The 21,381-nt window shown below is 43.6% G+C and overlaps 2 protein-coding genes and 1 long non-coding RNA gene across 3 annotated transcripts; 1 reads left to right on the top strand and 2 right to left on the bottom strand.

The window, feature by feature from the left end:
* Positions 1-602: 602 nt before the first annotated feature.
* taf7 (TAF7 RNA polymerase II, TATA box binding protein (TBP)-associated factor) lies at positions 603-10,138 on the bottom strand. The gene is made up of 12 exons (XM_019863355.1): positions 9,787-10,138; positions 8,934-9,010; positions 8,758-8,836; positions 8,439-8,572; positions 7,621-7,741; positions 7,481-7,539; positions 6,946-7,018; positions 6,359-6,472; positions 5,436-5,621; positions 3,033-3,145; positions 2,353-2,412; positions 603-1,588 (listed from the first exon to the last, which is right to left on the bottom strand). The coding sequence occupies exons 1-12, from the start codon at positions 9,803-9,805 to the stop codon at positions 1,544-1,546; spliced, it is 1,080 nt and encodes a 359-aa protein (XP_019718914.1). The 5' UTR covers positions 9,806-10,138; the 3' UTR covers positions 603-1,543.
* A 200-nt stretch (positions 10,139-10,338) lies between these two features.
* slc9a6a (solute carrier family 9 member A6a) lies at positions 10,339-19,258 on the top strand. The gene is made up of 16 exons (XM_019863354.1): positions 10,339-10,892; positions 11,205-11,404; positions 11,610-11,687; positions 11,786-11,862; positions 11,950-12,062; positions 12,172-12,277; positions 14,043-14,184; positions 15,173-15,278; positions 15,350-15,438; positions 15,538-15,651; positions 15,885-15,996; positions 16,131-16,284; positions 16,580-16,610; positions 17,371-17,456; positions 17,596-17,701; positions 18,062-19,258. The coding sequence occupies exons 1-16, from the start codon at positions 10,550-10,552 to the stop codon at positions 18,284-18,286; spliced, it is 2,082 nt and encodes a 693-aa protein (XP_019718913.1). The 5' UTR covers positions 10,339-10,549; the 3' UTR covers positions 18,287-19,258.
* LOC109511951 (uncharacterized) lies at positions 12,168-21,127 on the bottom strand. Its single transcript, XR_002167431.1, has 4 exons — positions 20,678-21,127; positions 14,059-14,209; positions 13,519-13,662; positions 12,168-12,313 (listed from the first exon to the last, which is right to left on the bottom strand). It is a non-coding gene; the product is annotated as an uncharacterized LOC109511951 (long non-coding RNA).
* Positions 21,128-21,381: the final 254 nt, after the last annotated feature.

The following is a 21,381-nucleotide window of genomic DNA, read 5'->3' as shown; positions in this document are numbered from 1 at the left end:
CAGTACGCAACAGACTGTCAAGGACATACATGTTTTGATTTTGGCCATTGAAAGAACTCAAATATTTTGAATAAATCTTCAAAAGGAGCGAAAACAAAACAAAAGAAAAAGAAAGTTCACCTTCTTTCCAATGAAAAAAAAATCACTATCTTAAATTATTACTCTCGTTTTTTTGTTTTTTCTTAAATAATGCTAAGAATAAATACAAAGTACTCAATAATATGACTTACTTGAATTATGTATTAACTCTTCAAATGGTGACTGTCTTGTAAAATAACGGTTCAACGTATATTTGGACAATTTAAATAATTAAATTGGGAAGAAAAATGACATGCACTTTCATGTTTTTGCTCGGTCACTGAAGCACTAAAACGACGACGTTCAAAAAAATGAATTTATTCTCATATTTTAAATATATCCCTAATAAATGTACATTCCCCCCTACTCTTATATAACTTTATTTTCATAAAATGCCATTCTCCTCAACACTACATAACTTTTTTTTTGTCAGAAAATTGCATGGTCAATGAAAGAACTCAAATATTTTAAATATTAATTCTCCCCAAAAAGGATCAACATCTTCAATAAGAGGCAATTTTCAATGACATTTTTGTTCATCATGACTTTATTCCAAGAAAACTTTTCCTGATTCAAACTTTTCTTCCCCTTGAAACACTATGACCAATATCATAAAAAGTACTGCTCCCCCCCATTAAAAAAAAGTACTCTCGTAAAAAGCACAACTTTTTTTCTGATGAAAAATAAAATTCTTGTAAAATGTGTTCTCCCCCGAAAGTAAGATTTCAGAGTGTGATTTTAAATAAAGTAGCAGTAAAATCTACTGATCTATAAAACAAATGTTCATATTTTTATTTGTTGAGTGCAACACCTCGAGGGGAGCAGGGGAGGAATCAATAACTATATGATGAATTCTCAATAATTAACAGGAAAAGAGTCCAACTTGAACCATTTCCAAAACTGTACAGCTTTAAGATCGCCCAATGATCATTCTTAGTTTCTCATGAGTGCCAGTGTGCTTCAAGTGATGGGTGGGTGGGGGTGGGGGGGCAACCGTGTCATAAAATGAGGTTCATTTAAAAGTGTAACCAAGGCAGTGTGAGGAATTAAGCAGAATTCACAGCAGGAATATATTTGCTCAGTGATTTAACACACCTTGAAGGTTGATCCACCGACAAGGGAAAAAAAATGATACGCCAGAGTCTCTAAACAGTAAAAAGGCCAAATAAACTTCCTGTCTGCGAGCGTGCATAACAGAAAGCCATCAAGGGCTGCATTAATGGTTTTGACTACAAAAAAAAAACACAGGAAGACACATCATTCTCTATTGAAATAAAACACTTTACTGACACGGCTACAAACAACGTGATCTGAGCCGATATGCAAATCGGCGCCCTCTCTGCGATCTGTGTAAAAATACCAAACTAAAAAGGAATGACACAGCAAGTCTGTCAAGGCTCAGGTCCTCCTCCTCCTTTTCTTCATCATTCGCTTTTCCTGTGGTGCTGAGGGCGCCCCCTAGTGTTTACTTCTCAATCAGCGAGTCCAGCTGCTCCTGGAGCGAGGCCAGCTGTTGAAAAAGCAGGACAAGCAGGAGAGGCTCAGCGCCACGGATGAACAAGTTTTCATCATGCGGAACCAAAGACAATTGAGTAAAAATGACATTTCTGAAATGTTGCCCAATGAGCTCGTAGCCAAAAGCAGGTTACAGTCTACGAGTGTTTCACTATTCACTTGTTCACCAATTTTCTGTTGTTTTTTTCCCGTGTGGAACTGATTCTCAAGGAGGCCATTCTCGCCCGTTTTTTTTTTTTTTTTTCTGCAAATACCAAGTTTGTTAAACGGCCGACAAACCAATCTTCGTGGCTGGCGCCATGACCGCCATAGATTTGAGGAGAGGATCACAATTAGACGGAGAATCTCGGTTTGTTACGTGGGTTAAGAGGGACAGAAACGGCAACAAGTTAGAAGTCGGAAGTTTAGGCGGCAAAGACTCAAACGGAGTATGTGCACGTGTGATATAAATGAGCACAGGTGGCGGTCGGCCGTAGAAAGTTTGTGTCACGATCGTTAGAGAAGATGACGCAGAGTGAAAGGGGAACACTATGTAAAAATAAGATGGCAACATTCAAATCAAGCCTTGCAGTTCGCAAGCGTCACTCAACGATTTATCATTATCCGAGTTTTCTCTGTCATGTTTTTTTTAATTTTTTTAAGTTGGAAGGTGTCACAAAAGCACAGAATGGCAGCAAAGGACTATCCAACTCACATCAACACAGTTCTTGGCACTGAGGGGGAAACGCCAGATGGCATTTGATTGCGTGGACATCTTACCTGCTCCATTTCGCGCTCCTCCTGCTGAATGATCTCATCCAAACACGCTTGGAATCGGTTCTGGGAGAAGAGAGATGGGACATTCGTGTGACATTGCCTTCTCGCACCTCCTTGAATTGTGATGGCTTCAAATGCGTGCGACTATCTTCGTTGCGACAGAAAGGCCACCCGGAATGTCAGTCAGACACGGCTGACCTTTTTGCGTGGCGACCGTGATGTTAACGACCGCAGACGGTGTCCCCTCCGCCCCCCCCCCCCCCCCAAAAAGGAGGACAGTGGGAGCGCTAAATGGCAGCCGTGTCTGCTCGCTGTCCCGCCAGCTCAGCCGTCAGCTTCAACACAATCTGTCCCCGTTTGCAATTATTTCCCCCAACATAACATTTCAAAAACCCCATAGGATCCAAGGTTCACGTTTTTTTTTAATTCTCATAATATTCTGACATCATTCTGATAAAAGCACACATTTTTTGTCAGTGTAAAAAAAAAAAAAGCTTTTTTCCATTTTTTTTCCTTTTAAATGATGACTTTTCTGTCATTTCTTGTAAGATTACAACATGATTCAGACGAATGGACTTTTATTTAAAAAAAAAAAAAGACAAAAAATAACTAACAAAAATGTACGCCTGCATGATTACAACTTCAATCTCATCAAGTTTGTGTGTGCGTGCGTGCTCGCTCACTTTCAGGGCCTGGTTTTCCACTTTCATGATCAGCTCCTCCTGTTGTTTCTTGCGGGCTCGCGTTTCCTGAAGCTTGGCTTTGACGCCGCTGATTTGTACTTGGTACTCCATCACTGCGACCAACAAACACCAGGAGACGGTTTTAGTCAAGACAAAAACCGCATTCTAAGGCGCATAGAATCGAAGATACAACAATGGTTGCGGTTGCGTTATGCATCCACTAGGTGGAGCTATGCTAAAGGGAATATAATACAATGCAATAAAGCTTTTATTTATATCGAGCTATCACAACCACTGCAAGCAGTCACAAAGCGCTTTATAGAACATTTAAAATACGACGTCCAAGAAATCGGAATATTGATAAGGCGCATCGGATTATAAGGCGCACAGTCGGCTTTTGAGAAAAGTGAATGCTTTTCGGATGCATCTTATAGTGCGGAAAATACGGTAATTTTTACAAGAATGTGCTCTTGTGGGGAAAGTGAAAAGAATGATGATGGTCATTTTCACATGGCTGACAGTCAGGCGAGGCTTAATGGGTACAACACATGTATATAAAAAAAAGATGTGAGGTAGCGGACAAAAGCACTCAGGAAAACTAAATGAGCCTACTCAGGGCTGCACACAGAGCGGCCGCTAAATTACACTAAAGCGACGGCCCGCTACCTCGCCTCAACTCTCAACTGTGGCTCCCCTTTGCAACTAATTGGAGGCAATTTATTTCCCCTTGCGACTTTTTCCTAGAGTGTTAGAGCGGCTCGTAAAAGGGAAAAACTAAGACAAAAGATGGAAGAGGGGAGGAAAAAAAAATGATCAGAATTGAACGGTTGTGTAAACTCCCACACAAACCTCTCTGTCTGGATAGAATATCACTAAATAGGAATCATGTGAACACAAAGAAAACAAAAGAGGCTATTTACGCGTCTATCGTTATTACGCACATTCCCATTAAAGGTTGAATATCTCGTCGTTTGTCAAACATAAACCGATAACATCCACAACAGTCTATATCTTAACAAAGCGGCGCATTCGTGCATGTCGTTTTAACCCTATCATGCACCAGTAATGATACCACGAGAAGCTGTCCACTGTATTGACCGCTGTCCCTGAAAGGGTTATAAATGAATACTTGTCAAATTAAAAAGGTTTCCCTTTGTAAAGTAACCTTTTTCTTTGTTGAGTCCAAATTAGTCCAACGAGATGACCTTTTTTTTTCCTCACAAATAGAAAAATGCACTCTTGGACCATGACTTCGATTGAATGATTTTTATTCTTGTAACCAACTTCGCAGTTGTTGCGGGGCAAGAGCAGACCAGCTGGACTTGGACTTGATTGTCCAAAGAGGACTTCTGAGGCAAAGCTGGCGGCTAATATTGCGGGCTGACAGCTCCGCCAAATGGAGATGAAAAGGTACAGGCAGCTGCCTGCGTTGGAACGCGTGTCAGCGCTGCTTCTCTGTGAAGCACTTCATTCGAGTGAACGTCTGCCTACACATTTCCGTGTGTGTGTGTGTGTGTGTGTGTGTGTGTGTGTGTGTGTGTGTGTGTGTGTGTGAGAGAGAGAGAGACCTGGAAAACTCGGCTTCAAGAAGTCTAGACCTGTGGTTCTCCAACTTCCTCATCCTTGCATTAGCTTTGGGCCAATTAAAAGATCAGATCAGATGATGACGTATCATTGATCACAAAAATTGGGCATCACCGAAAGAGTTGGTGAAGAACTAAAGCGGTCGTACTACAGCGGGGGGGACAAAAAAAAAAAAAAAAGTGGATATTTTTTTTCCCTCAAGAATGTCTTTTTCCAGAATAAAGGCATTATATTTCAAAGAATTTAAACTAGCAGTGTATCCTTTTGTAAAACTTTGGTCATTATATTACCACTTGGAAAAATGCGACTCGTTTCTCATAAGATGACTAAGTCTTATCTTGACACAGTAATGTCTTTTGTTCGTTTACAGATTCAGACTTTACGCTCACAACAAACATTCCAAATATGAATTTTTACGCTTATAACAAACATTCAAAATATGACTTTTTATCGCAACATGACAGCTCCTCCCCCACCCCCCACCCCCTCAAAAATCTAATACCTCACAAACTAATAAACTGGTTACTCCTTCCCATCTCAACTTTGGGCTCTGATACGACTGAGACAAATCACACAAATCCAACATTCCTCCAGGAGAGACTACATGAATAAAATATCTGAAAATGACTTTTTGAGTCAAAAGAAAATGTCAATTCCTGTGGCACTTCGCACTTTGGCTGTTAAGTTTCATTGTGGTTCGGATTGAAAAATGTGTCCCCCATAGGGGCTTCCCAGGACTTAAAATGTAAAGAGGATGCCTTGGTCAAGACACCCGGTGCAATCTTCCGTGCTCTCTCGCAAGAAAAAGTCCTCTCTCACCTATTTGGTTGTTTGTGTCCGACTCTCGTTGGGCAGGGTCGGACTCGTCCAGCTTGTCTTGGACCAGGTCGTCCTCCGTGTCCACGATGTTCAGGTCCTCGTCCTCGTGGCGGTCCCCGTCGTCCTCCTCGTCCTCGCTGGAGCTGCTGATGTCGTTGAACATCTCCCGCAGTTCGTCACGCTGGGCTGGTCGACGTAAAGAGTTATCGCCCGTTAACTCCGATTGGATACTGACACATTCCGACCTCGGCAGCTGTTGTGAAGGTTATTATTGACCGGGCCATCATATTGAAATGTTTTAAGCATCTGGCATTGGCGAATAACAGTCGTCAATGAGCAGAGACTTTCTAGCTGCTGGGCTGCTTGAACTCTAGCGGAACCTCCAAAGTGGAACAAAATATCGACCCAAATCAAAATGAAGAGAATAGAAAGCCATTATTGCCATTTTATGTTGCAAATGCAGCCATGGCACAAAAGATTCTTCCAATTTAGACAAAACGAAATTGGAGTATAACTCCAAATTTGTGCTAGCTAGCTAGTTTGAATCTCAGCTGTGGCTTTCTTGTGTGCAGCCAGCTAGCTAAATAAATGAATAAATAAATGTTCGCCTGTTGTGTGACATTTATTTGTTAAAAAAAATATTGAAAATAGTGCAAGCCACTGTAACAGTAAGCAGTTTGAACATTTGCATTGTGCTTACATATAGCTAAATATTTTTTTTACTGTACTTGAATAATCAACTACAATGTACTGTATATTAAAAAAAAACTAAATAAAAATTGTTCTTAAAGATTTAACGCAAATGACTTTTGAGGCTCATTTTCCCCAAAATTTAATTTATTTTCCAAGTTGTAAAACAAGTTTTGACTTCTGAAGCAAGAGTCCTTCCATTTTAGCCAAGTTGTTGGGTGGAGACGACTTACTTGAGGATCCGTGACCCATCTTGTGTCCCGACGTGCCAGGTGATGAGTCCAGGTTGGCCAGAGAGCCGTGCTGGTCTCCGTCCTTCATGTCGTCCTCTGCTATGACTTCCCATCCTGATCATCACAGGTCAAGGTCAACGCGCCCAGTTTGTGAATCCCACCCCAAAAAAAAAACAAACCAACCTGGTTTGAATCTCAGCTGTGACCTTCTTGTGTGCAGTTTAATTATTCGCCCCATGCGTCTGCTCTAACACAAAATGAAAACACTCGCAAGGAGCATTAGCTCGCATGCTGAATAAATGTGGGCACCCCTGCCCTAGACTTCGTAATCTTATAAGCAGACCTGTGGTGGTTAATATAAAAATGGCGGGATAGTATGGTCCCCTGGAGGACTAAACCGGAAACAGGGAAAAGGCTTGGCCACCCCTGCGCTTCACATTTTTAGAATTACCTGCTCACATGACCTGCTTTGTTTAGTTTTGTATGGCCTCATGTCAGCTAAGACGAGGCGCTGCGGGTCATGGCACGAAAGCAGTTTCGTCCCTGCTGCGTGCTGTGACGGACGAGCGTTTGGGGAGGAAGGATACGAACGCTGACAGCGTCGGCATCTGTGCTCAGCAGCCGCTTCACCTCCTTTTCCACGTCGGGCGATTCGATGTACTGTGAGGAGATGGGAAGAGAGAGAGAGAGAGAGAGAGAGAGAGAGAGAGAGAGAGAGAGAGAGAGAGAGAGAGAGATGGCGTGCGGGTTAAAGCACCTGGCCACGTGCCAGTGAGAACATTAGCGATTAGAAAAAAAGAGATGGCAGCCAAATCGATGCGACTCAACTCTGCACCTTCGGGAAGATTGATTCAAAAGACGAAGTTGAAGTGTAGCGCTCGGGCATGCGTGCCTTCACTTTGAAAAGAAGCGCCGGTAAAATTGCTTTTTGGTTGCTTTGCCTTCGAGATAAACCAAGATGGAAGGGCTTTATTTATATGTAAATCTAAGGTTCAATAGAGGTGCTGTTATAAGAAATGTAAACGTCTGCTTGGGTAAGAGCCAAAGGAGGAGACGGATGCAAAAAGAGACTAATGAGAGCTGGGAAGGCAAAAGGGAGAAAAAAAAAAGTGATGTGCAAACCTTTTTTTTGGCAGTCTTGCGAAATCTTCTCTTGCGCGTGTTCTTGAGGGGACAAGTGACTGCGGGTGCAAAACAAGGTGATTAGTGCGGCGAAGATGATCGTGTGACGCATGTACACGTGTCCGCGTTTGTCTTCTTACTGCCGTGGTTCCAAATAAACTTCTTGTCCTTGTCTTTGTCCTTCTTCTTGGTCTTGGGATCAGTGCCCGTTGGCTCCTCTAAAGGAGGGTAGAGGTCTCCATCTAGTGTACACACGAGCATCTAACCACACAAAGTGAGTACATGACATATTTTGGTTCGAAATAATTGGCAATACACACAGGCAGGCAGTGGAGAGAATAAGCCCAAATTTATTTATTTATTTATTTATTTTTTGCAAATGAGGGCAATTTTTACAGAATAAAAGGTGCAATTCGCATATCGTGAAAATTACGTTGAAATGATGAAATCCATTGATTTTTTTTTTTTGTTGTTGGAAAAATATGGCTTTCTTGTAATATAACCTTTTACTGTGAATTGGATCCGCAAAATGTTGTTTGATACACTACCCATGCTAAGTCACTTGCATCACCACACTCCTTTCCCGTCACATGTTAAAAATCGAAGTTATTGTTACATGTCGCTGTAATGTTGTCATTGTTTTTGCACTTTTGGCTCTTGTTCTTATTTCTCTTTTTCTGTCATCTGTCATGTAATTTTCCACACTGCTTATGCAGAGTCGCGAGGAGCCTGTCCCAGCTGACTTTGGGCGAAAGCCAGACTACTACAACCTGAACTGGTCGCCAGCCGGGTGCACATAGAGACGAACAGCCATTCGCACCCACACCGTCATGGAGCGGGAACCGATCCCACGCTCTCCGCACACAAGTCCGGTACCGTACTTCATGATTAAGCCACCCTACAGAATGAAAAGGGAGGGATTTTTATTCCTCAAGACAATACTTTGGTCCTGCTCTACCTGGCAGACATCAGCTGTCTTGTAAAAAGTCTTCTTGTCCACTGTTTTGAGAGACTCAATGATGCAGGGCAGGTCCACCAGTTTGCAGGCCAGAGGGACACGGTCTACTCTCACGATGCCATGGCGACCGTCAGCTGTGAATTAATATAAACAAACAAAAAAAAAAAAACATATCTGAGCATCCATCTGATGTCATGGACCAATAGCAGAAGTTGGAACACCACAAATATTCAAGTAGCACAAATAGATGGAATCCAATTTTCACTGAAAAAAGACTCGCTTCTAAAATGTTAAGATCCCACACAAAGAGGTGACTCACGGTGCAACTCAATGGTGAGTCTGTCCTTCATATTCATACTACTAGATTGGGCAATCCTCCTCACGGTAGATGCATACTCCTTGCAAAAAAAAAAAAAAAAAAAAAAAAAGGAGGGGGTAGAAATTGGTCACACTTCATTTTACAGATGAAGGAAATAAAAACCTGCAGATGCTTACTGTTGGCAGCCGCAGGACGAACTGATTCTCCAACTCGTAGGGAGCATCTTCCTTACTTTTGGAGCCAACTTTACCAGCTGGAGCCAAAAAGAATCTCACGTTAACTTGTAGCATGCTCATAACCACAATGTTACACACAATGTTATCTTGTCATCTTTTCATTTCATTTCATTTCACTTTATTTGTTACGATTACTTTGTTTCATGCTTGTGCATATTCTCATTCATCCACGTCACTTCTTTCTCCGGGCATTAAATCGATTGCACCTTGACTGCTCTGGTTGTTTTTCGTTTCTCATGCGAGAAGGCTTCATCGGTTCATTCAACAAGGCTCGGTTAGGACTGCACCAGCCCGATTGGTGTGGAAAATCCGACCCTTTAAGCTTTACTTCGTTTCGTTGTTAAAACACTGTGTATGAAAGGTACTATACCAATAAATTACCCTTGCCGAGAAATACATAAAGGCTACATAAACAACTGCAACACTTTTGACAACTGCTTGAATTTAATAACGTCACTTCAGTAAAATACACTGCTCTGCTGAAGTCACATTACTGTCACCCAAAATGTTACAAATGCGCTTAATTTTGGTAGTGCAGTTTTAAACTGTTGTTATAATTCGTAGCCGTTTCATTACAGAGCTTCCGCTAACAAATACAAGTATTAAAATTAAATATAATACAGTACAGTATATGTTTGGGTTTTTTTTACAAAGCTTCCGCTTACTAATACAAGTATTAAAACTAATGTAATATGTGTTTGCTTTTGCATTGTTGTTTATGATGTTGACACAGAAACTAGCTAGATAATGTTAGCATAGCAAGCTAACCAAACGAGATGGGCAATGGACGTACCTTTCTGTTTCGATGTCATGCTTGTTTTTGTAATTTCCACGAAACCGTGGAATGCGAAGATCGGGGATTACCAGCCAAGCGTTAAAACTATACAAAATAATGTCGAGGGTAGATTAACCACAATTGCATCTTTACTCGCCCAACAGAAACATGTCAGTGAAACAACGGACTTCATGCTGCATTCATGTGCTCCTCGGAAAAGCGAAGATCTTCCAAAATAAACTAGACTTTTTGAAGACAAAATAGTTTAATACAACTACAATTACTTCAGCACTGCGGTGCGATAGATTAAAATATCGTTCGAATACATCACATTATCCCCGCCAACGTCGTGACGTCAAGTATTCTTTGTTATTCAAGTATTTTTTTACATAAATTGTGCAATATTTTAATTTTATTTCGTTGACATGAGCAACATTAATACGGGACTTCAAAATAAAAAATTCAGAATTTATTGGTGAGAAAAATTAGGCAGAGTAACATTTGTATGAAATACCAAATAAAGCCTCAATTATTGTATTCAGTTCAATAAAATTAATCACGTTACTTTTGGTGATTTAAATTTGCAACTTCTTCCGTGTAGCTTTTAAGTTGAAGCCTCTTTACACGTCCTGGAAAAACACAATTTTCACTTCCGGGTCAGAATCGATTCCTCTGTTGCTGTCGTTTTTTACCTGCTCTTCTAGTCCGTGTAAGATATTGGCCAAAGTTTTGGATTCCGCAACGTCGACACCGCAGCGTTTTAGCTGCCGAATATCAGGCCATGGCGCTTAAGTGGACTGTTGGCCCAGGCCGCGGGGGGACGGGGACGCAGTGGCGGCGCTTGCTGCCACTGCTGGCGGCGAGTCTGTGTCTGTGCGTGTGCGTGTGCCGAGCATCCTCGTCACCTCGGGAGCAGCAGCAACTACAACAGCAGCAGCAGGAGGAGGAGGACAGTGCCATGGAGAATATCGTCACGGAGAAGAAGGCTGAGGAGAGCCATCGGCAGGACAGCGCTGACCTGCTCATCTTTATCCTGCTCCTCACCCTCACCATTCTGACCATTTGGCTGTTTAAACACCGCCGGTTCCGCTTCTTGCACGAAACTGGATTGGCGATGATTTATGGTGAGCCTCTAACCATATATTAGTTTTGAACAGTAAATAGGCCTTGTAAATAACGTTTCACCATCACGTGTCATGTACTTCCGGATGGCAAAAGTGAGCATTGGGGGTGTGTCTGTCAAAGACGTGACAGACTCTCTTGCTAACCAAAACAGCAGCACGTAAACAGTTTCAGTGAACTTAAGTGTGCAAACATCCCATACAAATGTCCTACATCTCTAAATCAAGAAAGTCCATTCATTACATAATAAATTAAATTAATTACATTTAATTTCAAATCAAAACAAATGGTGCCTTTTCTTGTCTGGTGCCCAGGTTTACTGGTGGGGGTGGTGCTGCGCTACGGCATCCACGTCTCGCGCGACGTCAGCAACGTGACGTTGAGCTGCCACGTCAATGCTAGCCCCGCCACGCTGCTTGTCCACTCCAAGGGAAAGTTCTACGAGTACACGCTGAAGGGTGAGATCAGCGCCAGCGAGGTGGACGACGTGCAGGACAACGAGATGCTGCGCAAGGTGGGGAAAAGGGCCGATAGTTTTACAGTAAAATCACAAAAATTAAGAAATATTTTACGTGTGGACGAAGCCAACTTTGTCCTTCCACATTTCATGACTAATTCAAGTCATTGTACCTTCAAACTGTTTAGCTCATTCAGGACATTTGATGAACTATTTACCACATCTCCAAATTGTTTTTTTGTCTTGCATGCATGTAACTCAGGTGACGTTTGACCCTGAAGTCTTCTTTAACATCCTCCTGCCGCCCATCATCTTCCACGCCGGTTACAGCCTGAAGCGGGTGAACAAAAAATATTTGGGTCTCCTCTTGATGACATCATCAACATGCACTCAAGGCAAGGAGAGTCACATTTGACAGTGTGTCTGTCTTGTTTGCAGAGACACTTTTTCCGGAATATGGGCTCCATCCTGGCCTACGCCTTTATGGGGACAGTTGTTTCCTGTTTCGTCATCGGGTAAGATTGTCACTTGTCATGCCTGTACACATCTGTTGTGATTTATAATTGGCGTGTTTTTTTTTTTTTTGTTTCTGGTTTTGCCAGGTTGTTGATGTATGGCTGTGTGATGCTAATGAAGCATATGGGACAACTCGGTGGCGAATTCTTCTTCACGGACTGTCTGTTCTTCGGCGCCATCGTGTCCGCCACCGACCCCGGTGCGTCTCCATTTTTGGCTTCTTTTCAAACGACATCGTCTCCAAATAGAAGCCTTTATAAATACTGATCTCATGCTTCTAAATAGATTTGTGTCTTCCGTTGCCATAGTGACAGTTCTGGCCATCTTCAACGAGCTTCAGGTGGACGTCGACTTGTACGCGCTGCTGTTCGGCGAGAGCGTGCTCAACGACGCTGTGGCCGTCGTCCTTTCCTCGTGAGTTCACCTGCGGTTATCTTCTCATTCCGATTTCTAAAGATGAGAGGTGTCAACATCAATGACAAATAATCGCTGGTCAAATGAATCAACAACTATTTTTAGGGTCGTTTTGAGCTGTTGTTTCACTTCAAATTGACACATCCTTTAATTTCAGCCTGTGAACAGTAATTATTCTCTGCTTTATGGAGACCTTTATGAAGTCAGATGAATTATCTTGGTGGTTTAATCAAAATAAGACATTTGCAAACATCCGCTTTTAGTTTGAAAAACATTGACCGAACCCGTAACTGAATCAGTTTCAAAAAGGTAGGCGAGCACCACATCAATCCTATATTCCACTGGACTCGATCGACTACTGCACTGAACAGTGACCAAACTTCCCATCTCCATATTCAGAACCATCGAAAACTAAAATTTCATCATTTATCAACACCCTGTTTTGAAGAGAAATTGTCATTATTTTAGCTGCAAATAGTTTATTTGTATCTTTGCATATCTTGAAAAGCTCTACAGTAAACCCGTTTATAAATAGTAATGACATTTTATTTTATTTTTTTAATACCCTCCCTTCTCACTCTGCCCCCTTCCAGCCTTTTTTATGAACTAGCCTTGCGGACCATGTCAAATTTAAATTTTATATACGTGCCATGGAAATTTGGCCACTTGAAAATGGATGGCAGCCCACAAATGGCCCCCGGGCCATAGTTTAGACACCAATGACCTCCACTATAATATAATTCCATCCTTGCCGACATGGGACTGCGTTCTTTCCACAGAAGCATTTTAGAATCACTGCAGAGGCTCGCATAATCCCTGCGAATAATCTCGGAGCGAGCCAGCAAACGGCTGCACTCAGTAGAACGTGGCGACGGGAATATTTTGGGACCAAAGACAAATCACCAGTCAAGTGTGCTATTTTTAATCTTTTATTTATATTGTGAGTCGGCAAACGAGAAATCACTTTTTGCTGTTATTATTGATTGCACGTAGATGTCGAGAGAGCAAACAGCTGGAGATTTGTCCTTTAGTGAGTGTAGAGAGGGGGAATGCAAAAATGGACTTCTCCAGCATCGCTGCAAAGTAGACTCAGTGAAAAAAATGCACGCCAAGTTCATCACGTTAAAAGCCAAATATTTGATTGCAGAAAATTACAGCGGAACTTAGAAGGTCAGATGCTGCCCCATCGTGAAAGGTTGCAGTCGCCACTGGTCGAGAGGGAAAAGCTGAGCCAGTCTTACTTTGTCATACTGCTCAATCATTTTGATTTGCGGGCCCTGACTTGATTGCAATGGTTCAGACTGTTTCTGCTTTTTAGTTGAAAACACGCACGGGTCCTCGTTCCGATGGTGGCAATGTAGCCCGAAGTCGCAATGTGTCGTAGCCTATCACTAACATATAACGCAGTTGCCAAATCATAATTATAGTCATTATGTGCACACACTTACTCCAACGGACTCGCACACACTCACACATTCAGAGGATCCGGCACACCCTGCAACACGCACGCACGCACGCACACACACACACACACACACACACACACACACACACACACACACACACACACACACACACACACACTGTACGGTTCTCGTTTCTGTTTTTCCTTTTTTAACCTGCAAAGAAATGGAAGTAAGATCTCTGATTCACTCTTGTCCTGGATTATGAGGCGCACGTCCAATGTGTATCCTTGCAACATGCTACACTTGAGCCATTTACGTCTCAAAGGGGATTTTTTGAGTGTGGTGGATGTTGTCGGCAGGTCCATTGTGGCTTACCAGCCGCAGGGCGACAACAGCCACACGTTCGAGGTCGTGGCCATGTTCAAGTCCTTCGGCATGTTCCTCGGCGTCTTCAGCGGCTCCTTCGCTCTCGGCGTGGCCACCGGCGTCGTCACGGCGCTCATATCCTTTTCATCATTCTGTTTACCTAAGAAAAAACAAAGTGTGACGTGAGCGATACTGTCATTAGATGTGCTGTGGAAAATCATCCAGTTTGTCTTCATTGCTCCAAAAAGTTATTTACTTACGATAAAATAATGTTGCTTTGTGACGGTGATGAATCGTGACCAATTAAATGCTCTCCCACCAGATGGCAGAAGGCCCAATTAAGCTTTCTCTGTATCCGGCAGAGTTATAATAGTTTTTAATTTTTCATTAGAATTAGTTTTATTTCGTTTTGACTTTTTTTTCACCTAATTATACTCACTGTCTTTTAGAGCAAGTTTATTTTTTGAAAAGGCTTTGATTTACTTTAGTTTTTTTCTTTTTTAGTGTTCGTTTTAGTTTTTTGTTTTGTTTTTAATTATATAGAGTATTGGTTAAGTGCAAAAAAAAAAATCACGTTTGATATTGACAAAAATGAAAGTGGACATGATTGCTCAGGTAACTTTAATTAGGTTACTTTTAGTTTGTTGTTTGAACATGAGCTGTAGTTTCAGTTAGTTTTCATTATTTTCACCGTTTTTTTTTTTTTTTGTTTGTATTTTATTTCTTTAACAAAAATGTTTTTTCAATTTTAGTATGCAGATTTTGGCTAGTCATGGGCCCTCACTCACTCCAACATAGTTCTGGCACCAAGTTGCCGCAAGCTGGTGGCAAAGAAATACTTTGATTTAAAGGGAGGGCGTAGGCCACTCCAGACAAAGAGAGTCCTCCTTGTTTTAGAAGTTTCCCCTCTTCCAAAACACCTCATTCAAATGAGCAGCTGCAGGACTGCAGCTCTCTACGACCGGAGTTGCCGACCTCCCCTGGTCAAAAGAAAGCTTCCTTTACTCACATCAACATAGTTCCTTGCCATGATATGGCGCCAAATCAATGCTTTCTCCAATTGTATTGTGTAGATTGTTTTATTTTTTTCTGCCCGGTTCAACTCCTTGACAACCGCCCGCACGTGACCAAGTTCACAAAGTTGAGAGATTTCCAGCTGCTGGAGACGGCCTTGTTCTTCCTCATGTCGTGGAGCACCTTCTTATTGGCTGAGGCGTGTGGCTTCACAGGTCTCTCACACACACACATGCACACGCACGCACACACGTTCTAACGGTATCTCCATTTTGCTGTGCCACAGGTGTGGTGGCGGTATTGTTCTGTGGAATCACTCAGGCGCACTATACCTTCAACAACCTGTCTCCCGAGTCCCAGGACCGGACCAAACAAGTCAGACTAGAACGAAAAAAAACACAATGACAGTTGGATTGTTTTTTTTTGTTTTGTTTTTTTGGGGGACGTAGTAAATACAGATGCGTTGTGTTGCAGCTGTTTGAGTTGTTGAACTTCCTGGCGGAGAACTTCATCTTCTCCTACATGGGTCTGACCCTCTTCACCTTCCAGAACCATGTCTTTAACCCCATGTTCATCGTTGGCGCTTTTGTATCCTTTTGGGGAAGGAAAAGGTCATGCGGGGCGAAAATCTGCCAAAATGGGTTGTAAGTGCCGACAGATGGCACAAGATGGCAGCAAAGCAATTCGCCATGGCTTTGGCCTGAGCACAAGGTGGATCAATTCCATGAAAAAAAAACCCTGAATTTGCAAATTCCGAATGCAAACACGCAGCTGTTCACTGAATTGGGCCGGTAGTCCTCCTTCACCAACGTCCATCCTAGGTGGCAGTGTTCCTGGGCAGAGCGGCCAACATCTACCCGCTCTCCTTCCTCCTCAATCTGGGCCGACGCAACAAGATCCGATCCAATTTCCAGCACATGATGATGTTCGCAGGTCAGTCACGCTCTCGGGCGCCTCTCCTAAAACCGCCGACTTGAGTCCGACTCCGGCGAAGTGACTCGAGTCCCTCGCTTCTGTCCACTTTTTTCTTTGTCGTGACTTCTGTGCGTCCCCGTTTTGCTCGACAGGGTTGCGGGGCGCCATGACGTTCGCCTTGTCCATCCGGGACACGGCCACGTACGCGCGGCAGATGATGTTCTCAACCACGCTGCTCGTGGTCTTCTTCACCGTGTGGTTCTGCGGCGGCGGCACAACGCAGATGTTGTCGTGCCAGCGCATACGGTACCGACTTTCCAAACACTCCCTGTCCGATTGTTTTGCAACCAGAAGTATTGAAACATAGCTCTTAAATACATTGGTCCCTCGGACTGGAAATATCACTTAACTCTTGAGTTAGCCTTCTGCCTTGCGAACACATTTGGATCGGAACCAATACATTTGTCCATAAAAGGCTTTCTACCACGAGATTCATCCTGAAACGTCTTTTTTGCTTTGTTATTCCCAATTGATTGTTCTACGCATACCGTTTTCCAGACGTGAATTAAACTTGCTTTATTTCTTTTGCTTTCATGAACAGGGTTGGAGTGGACTCTGACCAAGACAACTCTGTGAGTGCGGCCCTGCTGTCATGACCCATCCATCCATCCATCCATTTTCCACCGCTTATCCGGGGTCGGGTCGCGGGGGCAGCAGCTTTAGGAGGGAAGCCCAGACTTCCCTCTCCCCAGCCACTTCTTCGAGCTCTTCCTGGCGGATCCCGAGGCGTTCCCATGCCAGCTGGGTGACATAGTCTCTCCAGCGTGTCCTGGGTCGTCCTCGGGGTCTCCTGCCAGTGGGACATGCCCGGAACACCTCACCAGGGAGGCGTCCAGGAGGCATCCTAATTAGATGCCCGAGCCACCTCATCTGGCTCCTCTCGATGTGGAGGAGAAGCGGCTCTACTCTGAGCCCCTCCCGGATAACCGAGCTTCTCACCTTATCTCTAAGGGAGAGCCCGGATACCCTGCGGAGAAAACTCATTTCGGCCGCTTGTATCCGGGATCTCGTTCTTTCGGTCACGACCCATAGCTCGTGGCCATAGATGAGGGTTGGGACGTAGATCGACCGGTAAATTGAGAGCTTTGCCCTTTCGCTCAGCTCCTTCTTCACCACGACAGACCGATACAACGTCTGCATCACAGCAGACGCTGCACCGATCCGCCTGTCGATCTCTCGCTCCCTCCTGCCCTCACTCGTGAACAAGACCCCAAGATACTTAAACTCCTCGGGTCATGACAGCTTGCCCCAAGCTGTCATAACCCGTAAAATTTTATTTAATTTTTTTTCCAAATACAACGATGCATATTTACACTCACTGCGTTTGCACAGACGAGCATCAGCGACGGTTCCGAGCGACAAAGCACTAAACAGGAAAGTGCCTGGCTTTTCCGAATTTGGTACAACTTTGACCACAAGTATCCTTGCAGAATTAGGAGTACGTTTGTTTTGTGATTTGAGGTTTAATTGTGGCTCGGCCAGCATGGGGTAGACTTGCAGGTCCGAATTGAAAATGTTTCATTGGTAAAATTTGCGTTCTTTGACCGGAGCCCCCAGTTACCTGAAGCCCATCCTGACCCACAGCGGCCCCCCGCTCACAGCCACGCTACCAGCTTGCTGCGGGCCCCTGGCTCACTTCCTCACCAGCCCGCAGGCCTTCGAGGTGAGGCCACGTTAACTGGTTGGATTTTGAAATATGCTAAGATTCATTTTACAGAATATAAAGCAAGAAGCAGTACTTTGGATGATACATTCATTAGCCTCACAGGGCGTACGTAGCAACCGTCTTGAGAGAAACGCTATCGACACTGCTCTCCCTCCAAAAGTATTGGAACAGTCAGGGCAGTTCTTCTATTTCTGCCGTATGCTGAAATGATTTTGGCTCGCCCTCAAAATACAGCGGTGCGGTAAAAAAAAAAAAAGGACACTATTTAAAATTTGCAGTCTGTTGAGGATTGACTGTATTCTCTCAAGCGCAATGTATTGTGTGAATGAGTTACATTCAAGTCTTGCCTCTCACCAGAACGAGTGTCAGATTAAGGACGACGACTCCGACCTTATCCTGACCGACGGCGATGTCAACCTAAACTACGGCGACATCACCGTCAGCACCGACGGCGCCGCCGCCGACGACCCCGACAGGGAGCTGGCGTACGGCGACCACGAGCTGGTGATGCGGGGCACGCGCCTGGTGCTGCCCATGGACGACTCGGAGCCGCCCTTCACAGACCCCCGCTGCCGCTTGTGAGGCCGCCGCGGCCCGCTTCTTTCTCGCTTCTCCCGCTACCTCGTCACGTCGCCCTTCTCGTCCACCATCACCGTAATGTATTTATTTGTCCATTTCCGTTGGGCTTTTGAGTCACCTTATTGTAGCGACACGCAGCATGTGTACTCTATGGCGAGCCGTTTGAGCATTTCTTTCATATCCTACTAGTGCGTGTACTCATCTAGTCCATGTAATAGTACGCTCTGTCAATCAGACGATTCAACACACTAGTAAGACTTGTCTTTCTGACAATTGATGAGTTTTTTTTTTTTTTTCATGACAGTGAACCACAGCTTTGTCACTGCTTTTGCACTCAGGCCAGAACCATGTCTCAATATTGATTTGGCACCATCTAGTGCACAAACTATGATATTTCTCTGCACTAGTAGCAAATGTTGGATGCTCATAATTCAGAAGTGAAAATGTCGGAAATATATGTCCTACTAGTTCGTCCGACTAGTGTGTCCTAGTCTTTCGACTACTATGCAGAAATGTCATTCAATACAGTAGCGGAAAATCATCACGAGTAAGACAGTCGTTCTACAGTTTGTCTCTATTGATGGCAAAGAGCGTAAGAGTACGTGGACCACTCAGCGCACCGGTTGGAAATTGAATAAACGCTGAAACGGCTTCCCACCTTTCTGACAATATAGCAGCAGTACTGTAAGCTTGGTTTGCATGCTGAGGATACTTCTTGGGACTTTTCCTTTGGAGCCGGATGGCGATTGGTCGCCACTAAACAGTACGCGCGCTGTTAAACAAGTGCCTGGGAGGCGACCTTTCAACCCAGTTGAAGTTCTGGCGAGGAGGGTGCGCGAGGTAGCAATACGCTCCACGTCTGGGGGCTAAAAGTCGTTTTTTTGCGCACAGTGGATCTGAGCCGCTGACTGTGAATACTGTGTGTGTGTGTGTGTGTGTGTGTGTGTGTGTGTGTGTGTGTGTGTGTGTGTGTGTGTGTGTGTGTGTGTGTGTGTGTGTGTGTTGGAGAGAGCGTTTTAACAGCGCTCAGAAACATTTAAGTGTTGGGGGGAGTCGGGTAATTGCCTTCACATCACTGCACTTAGCTTTGAATTTCTTCAATTACAATGCTCAACTCTCCATCAAGATAAATAATCCTAATTTCTAATCCACACTCCAAATACAGAAAATTTGTGAGTAATTGTCGGTCTCCTGATAAAGGTTTAAAATTGCCGATAAATGCTGCTGGTTGGCGACAAAGAACGCCTTTTGTCGAAAGAAAGCGCTACTCATTTCATCGTAGTTCCTCGGCATCAAGATGTCATCAGATGGTGCTGAAGCCCAATTTTTGTGTCCTCAACTCACTTCAACATCGGACAAGGCAATTTTATACAGAAGACAACTCAATGTGCTTCACACAAGCAAAAGCATTTATGAACGCAGCAGTTTACCACAAAGGCGAAGCAAATTATTAAAATTACGAAAACAACGTACATTGACAACATTTCAACGCATTTGCAAACAGAAGACTCAAATAGATGCAATAGCAAATGAAATAAATAAAAATACGATTTCGGAAATGACCTATTGACCTCTTCGTGAAATTGATTGTAAAAATGCTTTCTAAAGGAGTCCTTGAAAAATTCCTCCTCTGTCCCCAGAAAGTTGGAGAACTTTTAGCATGACAGCTGATAAGAACGATGAAGATAATAATAGCTGTAAATGAGATACAGATGTGTTGTATTGACCACAAGGGCCTTTGAGAGGCTATTTTGGGCAGCAAGCTTGTGAGCAGCTGCCGTCTAGGTCGAGATGGTGAAACAGGAAGTGTTGATAGGACGTCGCCGTGGCAACCGCCATGTTGTCGTCAACCCCAGCCAGAAAACACGCCGCGCACTAGCCGCACTTTGTGTATGTCTGCGTGTGTGTGGCTGTTTGTTAGCCTCTTGGGCCCAACCTCTAAATTGTTGCGTGACAGAGGAACAGTAAATGAACTCCGTGTGTGTGTGTGTGTGTGTGTGTTGGTGATGATATGGAGGTGGAAGGAAGAGGAAGGTCTTCTGCCAACTGTTATCTTCTGCTGTGCAGGAACTTGAAATTAATTGAACGTTTGTTTTCATTTCCCGGCCCCAATGCTTTGACAAGATCCCTAGAATTTTTTTTTTTTGGCCATTTTGACTTTATATTTTTGTGTTCTCTTTCAGTGTTTTTTTTTTTTTTTTTCCCCAAAAAGAACAGTAAAGGAAAAAAAAAACATATATATTTGCACGCATGTATCTGTCACTTTGTTTTTCTATGTGTTGGAAAGTTGTGTGTGGGTGTGTGACCTGAAAAAAAACAGCACTCTTAAGTGTAATGAATGACAATTTCAGCTTGTCGAATTGATGTCAAATGAATGAAATGTACATTGCTTACTGTATTCAATCCATCCGTAGCATTCAGGTTCTTTCTTTGTGCATTTGTATGCTGTCGCCATGGATACGACAAAGCAAGCATGAATTCGCCTCCTGCTGGACTCTGAAGGCGAGACAAACAAAATGTCAGAAATCTAATAAAGATGCTGAGTGTTTTTCTGTGGATGACACAGACGATATAGGCTCGCTGTGTCCACTTTCTACGGCGAGTTTTGCTCTTTTTTTCGTGACTATGAAGTGTGTGCAGACATCCTGTGTGGCAAGGACTGCCCATATCATTTCCTCTCACCGGTTCATGAAAAAATGAGACGAGAAATAAACCGGAACTGAGCTTTGGATCAAAACAGAGCAGCAATTCATTAGACGTGTTTTGTTCATAATGCTCCCTGTTACGATACGTCTGCATTGTTATGCAACAACAAGAAGTTTCAAGTGGAAAACACATTCACTGCCAGATGAAACCTCACCGTGTTGAGCCTGGGTGGTCCTTGGCCCAATTCTCTCCACATCCATTTGGGCAAGGAATGGCCTGAGGTTGGAGCTGTATATGTGCAGGGTCGCTCGAGACAAGCTTTGGGACGAAACATAAAACAACTGCATCAAACCTGAGAATCATTGACTTCACCAGACTTTTGCATTCTTCATTCAAAATCTTTTTCCAGGACTCGACTGCAACCTCTTCTAGTTCATGTTTGTTTTGGGGGG

This window comes from Hippocampus comes, unplaced genomic scaffold (genome assembly GCF_001891065.2).
Source record: "Hippocampus comes isolate QL1 unplaced genomic scaffold, H_comes_QL1_v1.1 scaffold381, whole genome shotgun sequence".
Taxonomy (NCBI): Eukaryota; Metazoa; Chordata; class Actinopteri; order Syngnathiformes; family Syngnathidae; genus Hippocampus; species Hippocampus comes.
This window is presented reverse-complemented; position numbering and strand designations above follow the sequence as displayed.

Excerpts from the sequence above, each read along its gene's own strand:
- slc9a6a (XM_019863354.1), top strand. The coding sequence starts at position 10,550 with ATGGCGCTTAAGTGGACTGTTGGCCCAGGCCGCGGGGGGACGGGGACG. Across the intron at positions 16,285-16,579 it reads TTGTCGTGCCAGCGCATACG|GGTTGGAGTGGACTCTGACC; the intron begins GTACCGACTTTC and ends TTTCATGAACAG. Across the intron at positions 17,702-18,061 it reads CCAGCCCGCAGGCCTTCGAG|AACGAGTGTCAGATTAAGGA; the intron begins GTGAGGCCACGT and ends GCCTCTCACCAG.
- taf7 (XM_019863355.1), bottom strand. Across the intron at positions 5,622-6,358 it reads GATGGGTCACGGATCCTCAA|CCCAGCGTGACGAACTGCGG; the intron begins GTAAGTCGTCTC and ends TACGTCGACCAG. Across the intron at positions 3,146-5,435 it reads GGACACAAACAACCAAATAG|TGATGGAGTACCAAGTACAA; the intron begins GTGAGAGAGGAC and ends TGTTGGTCGCAG.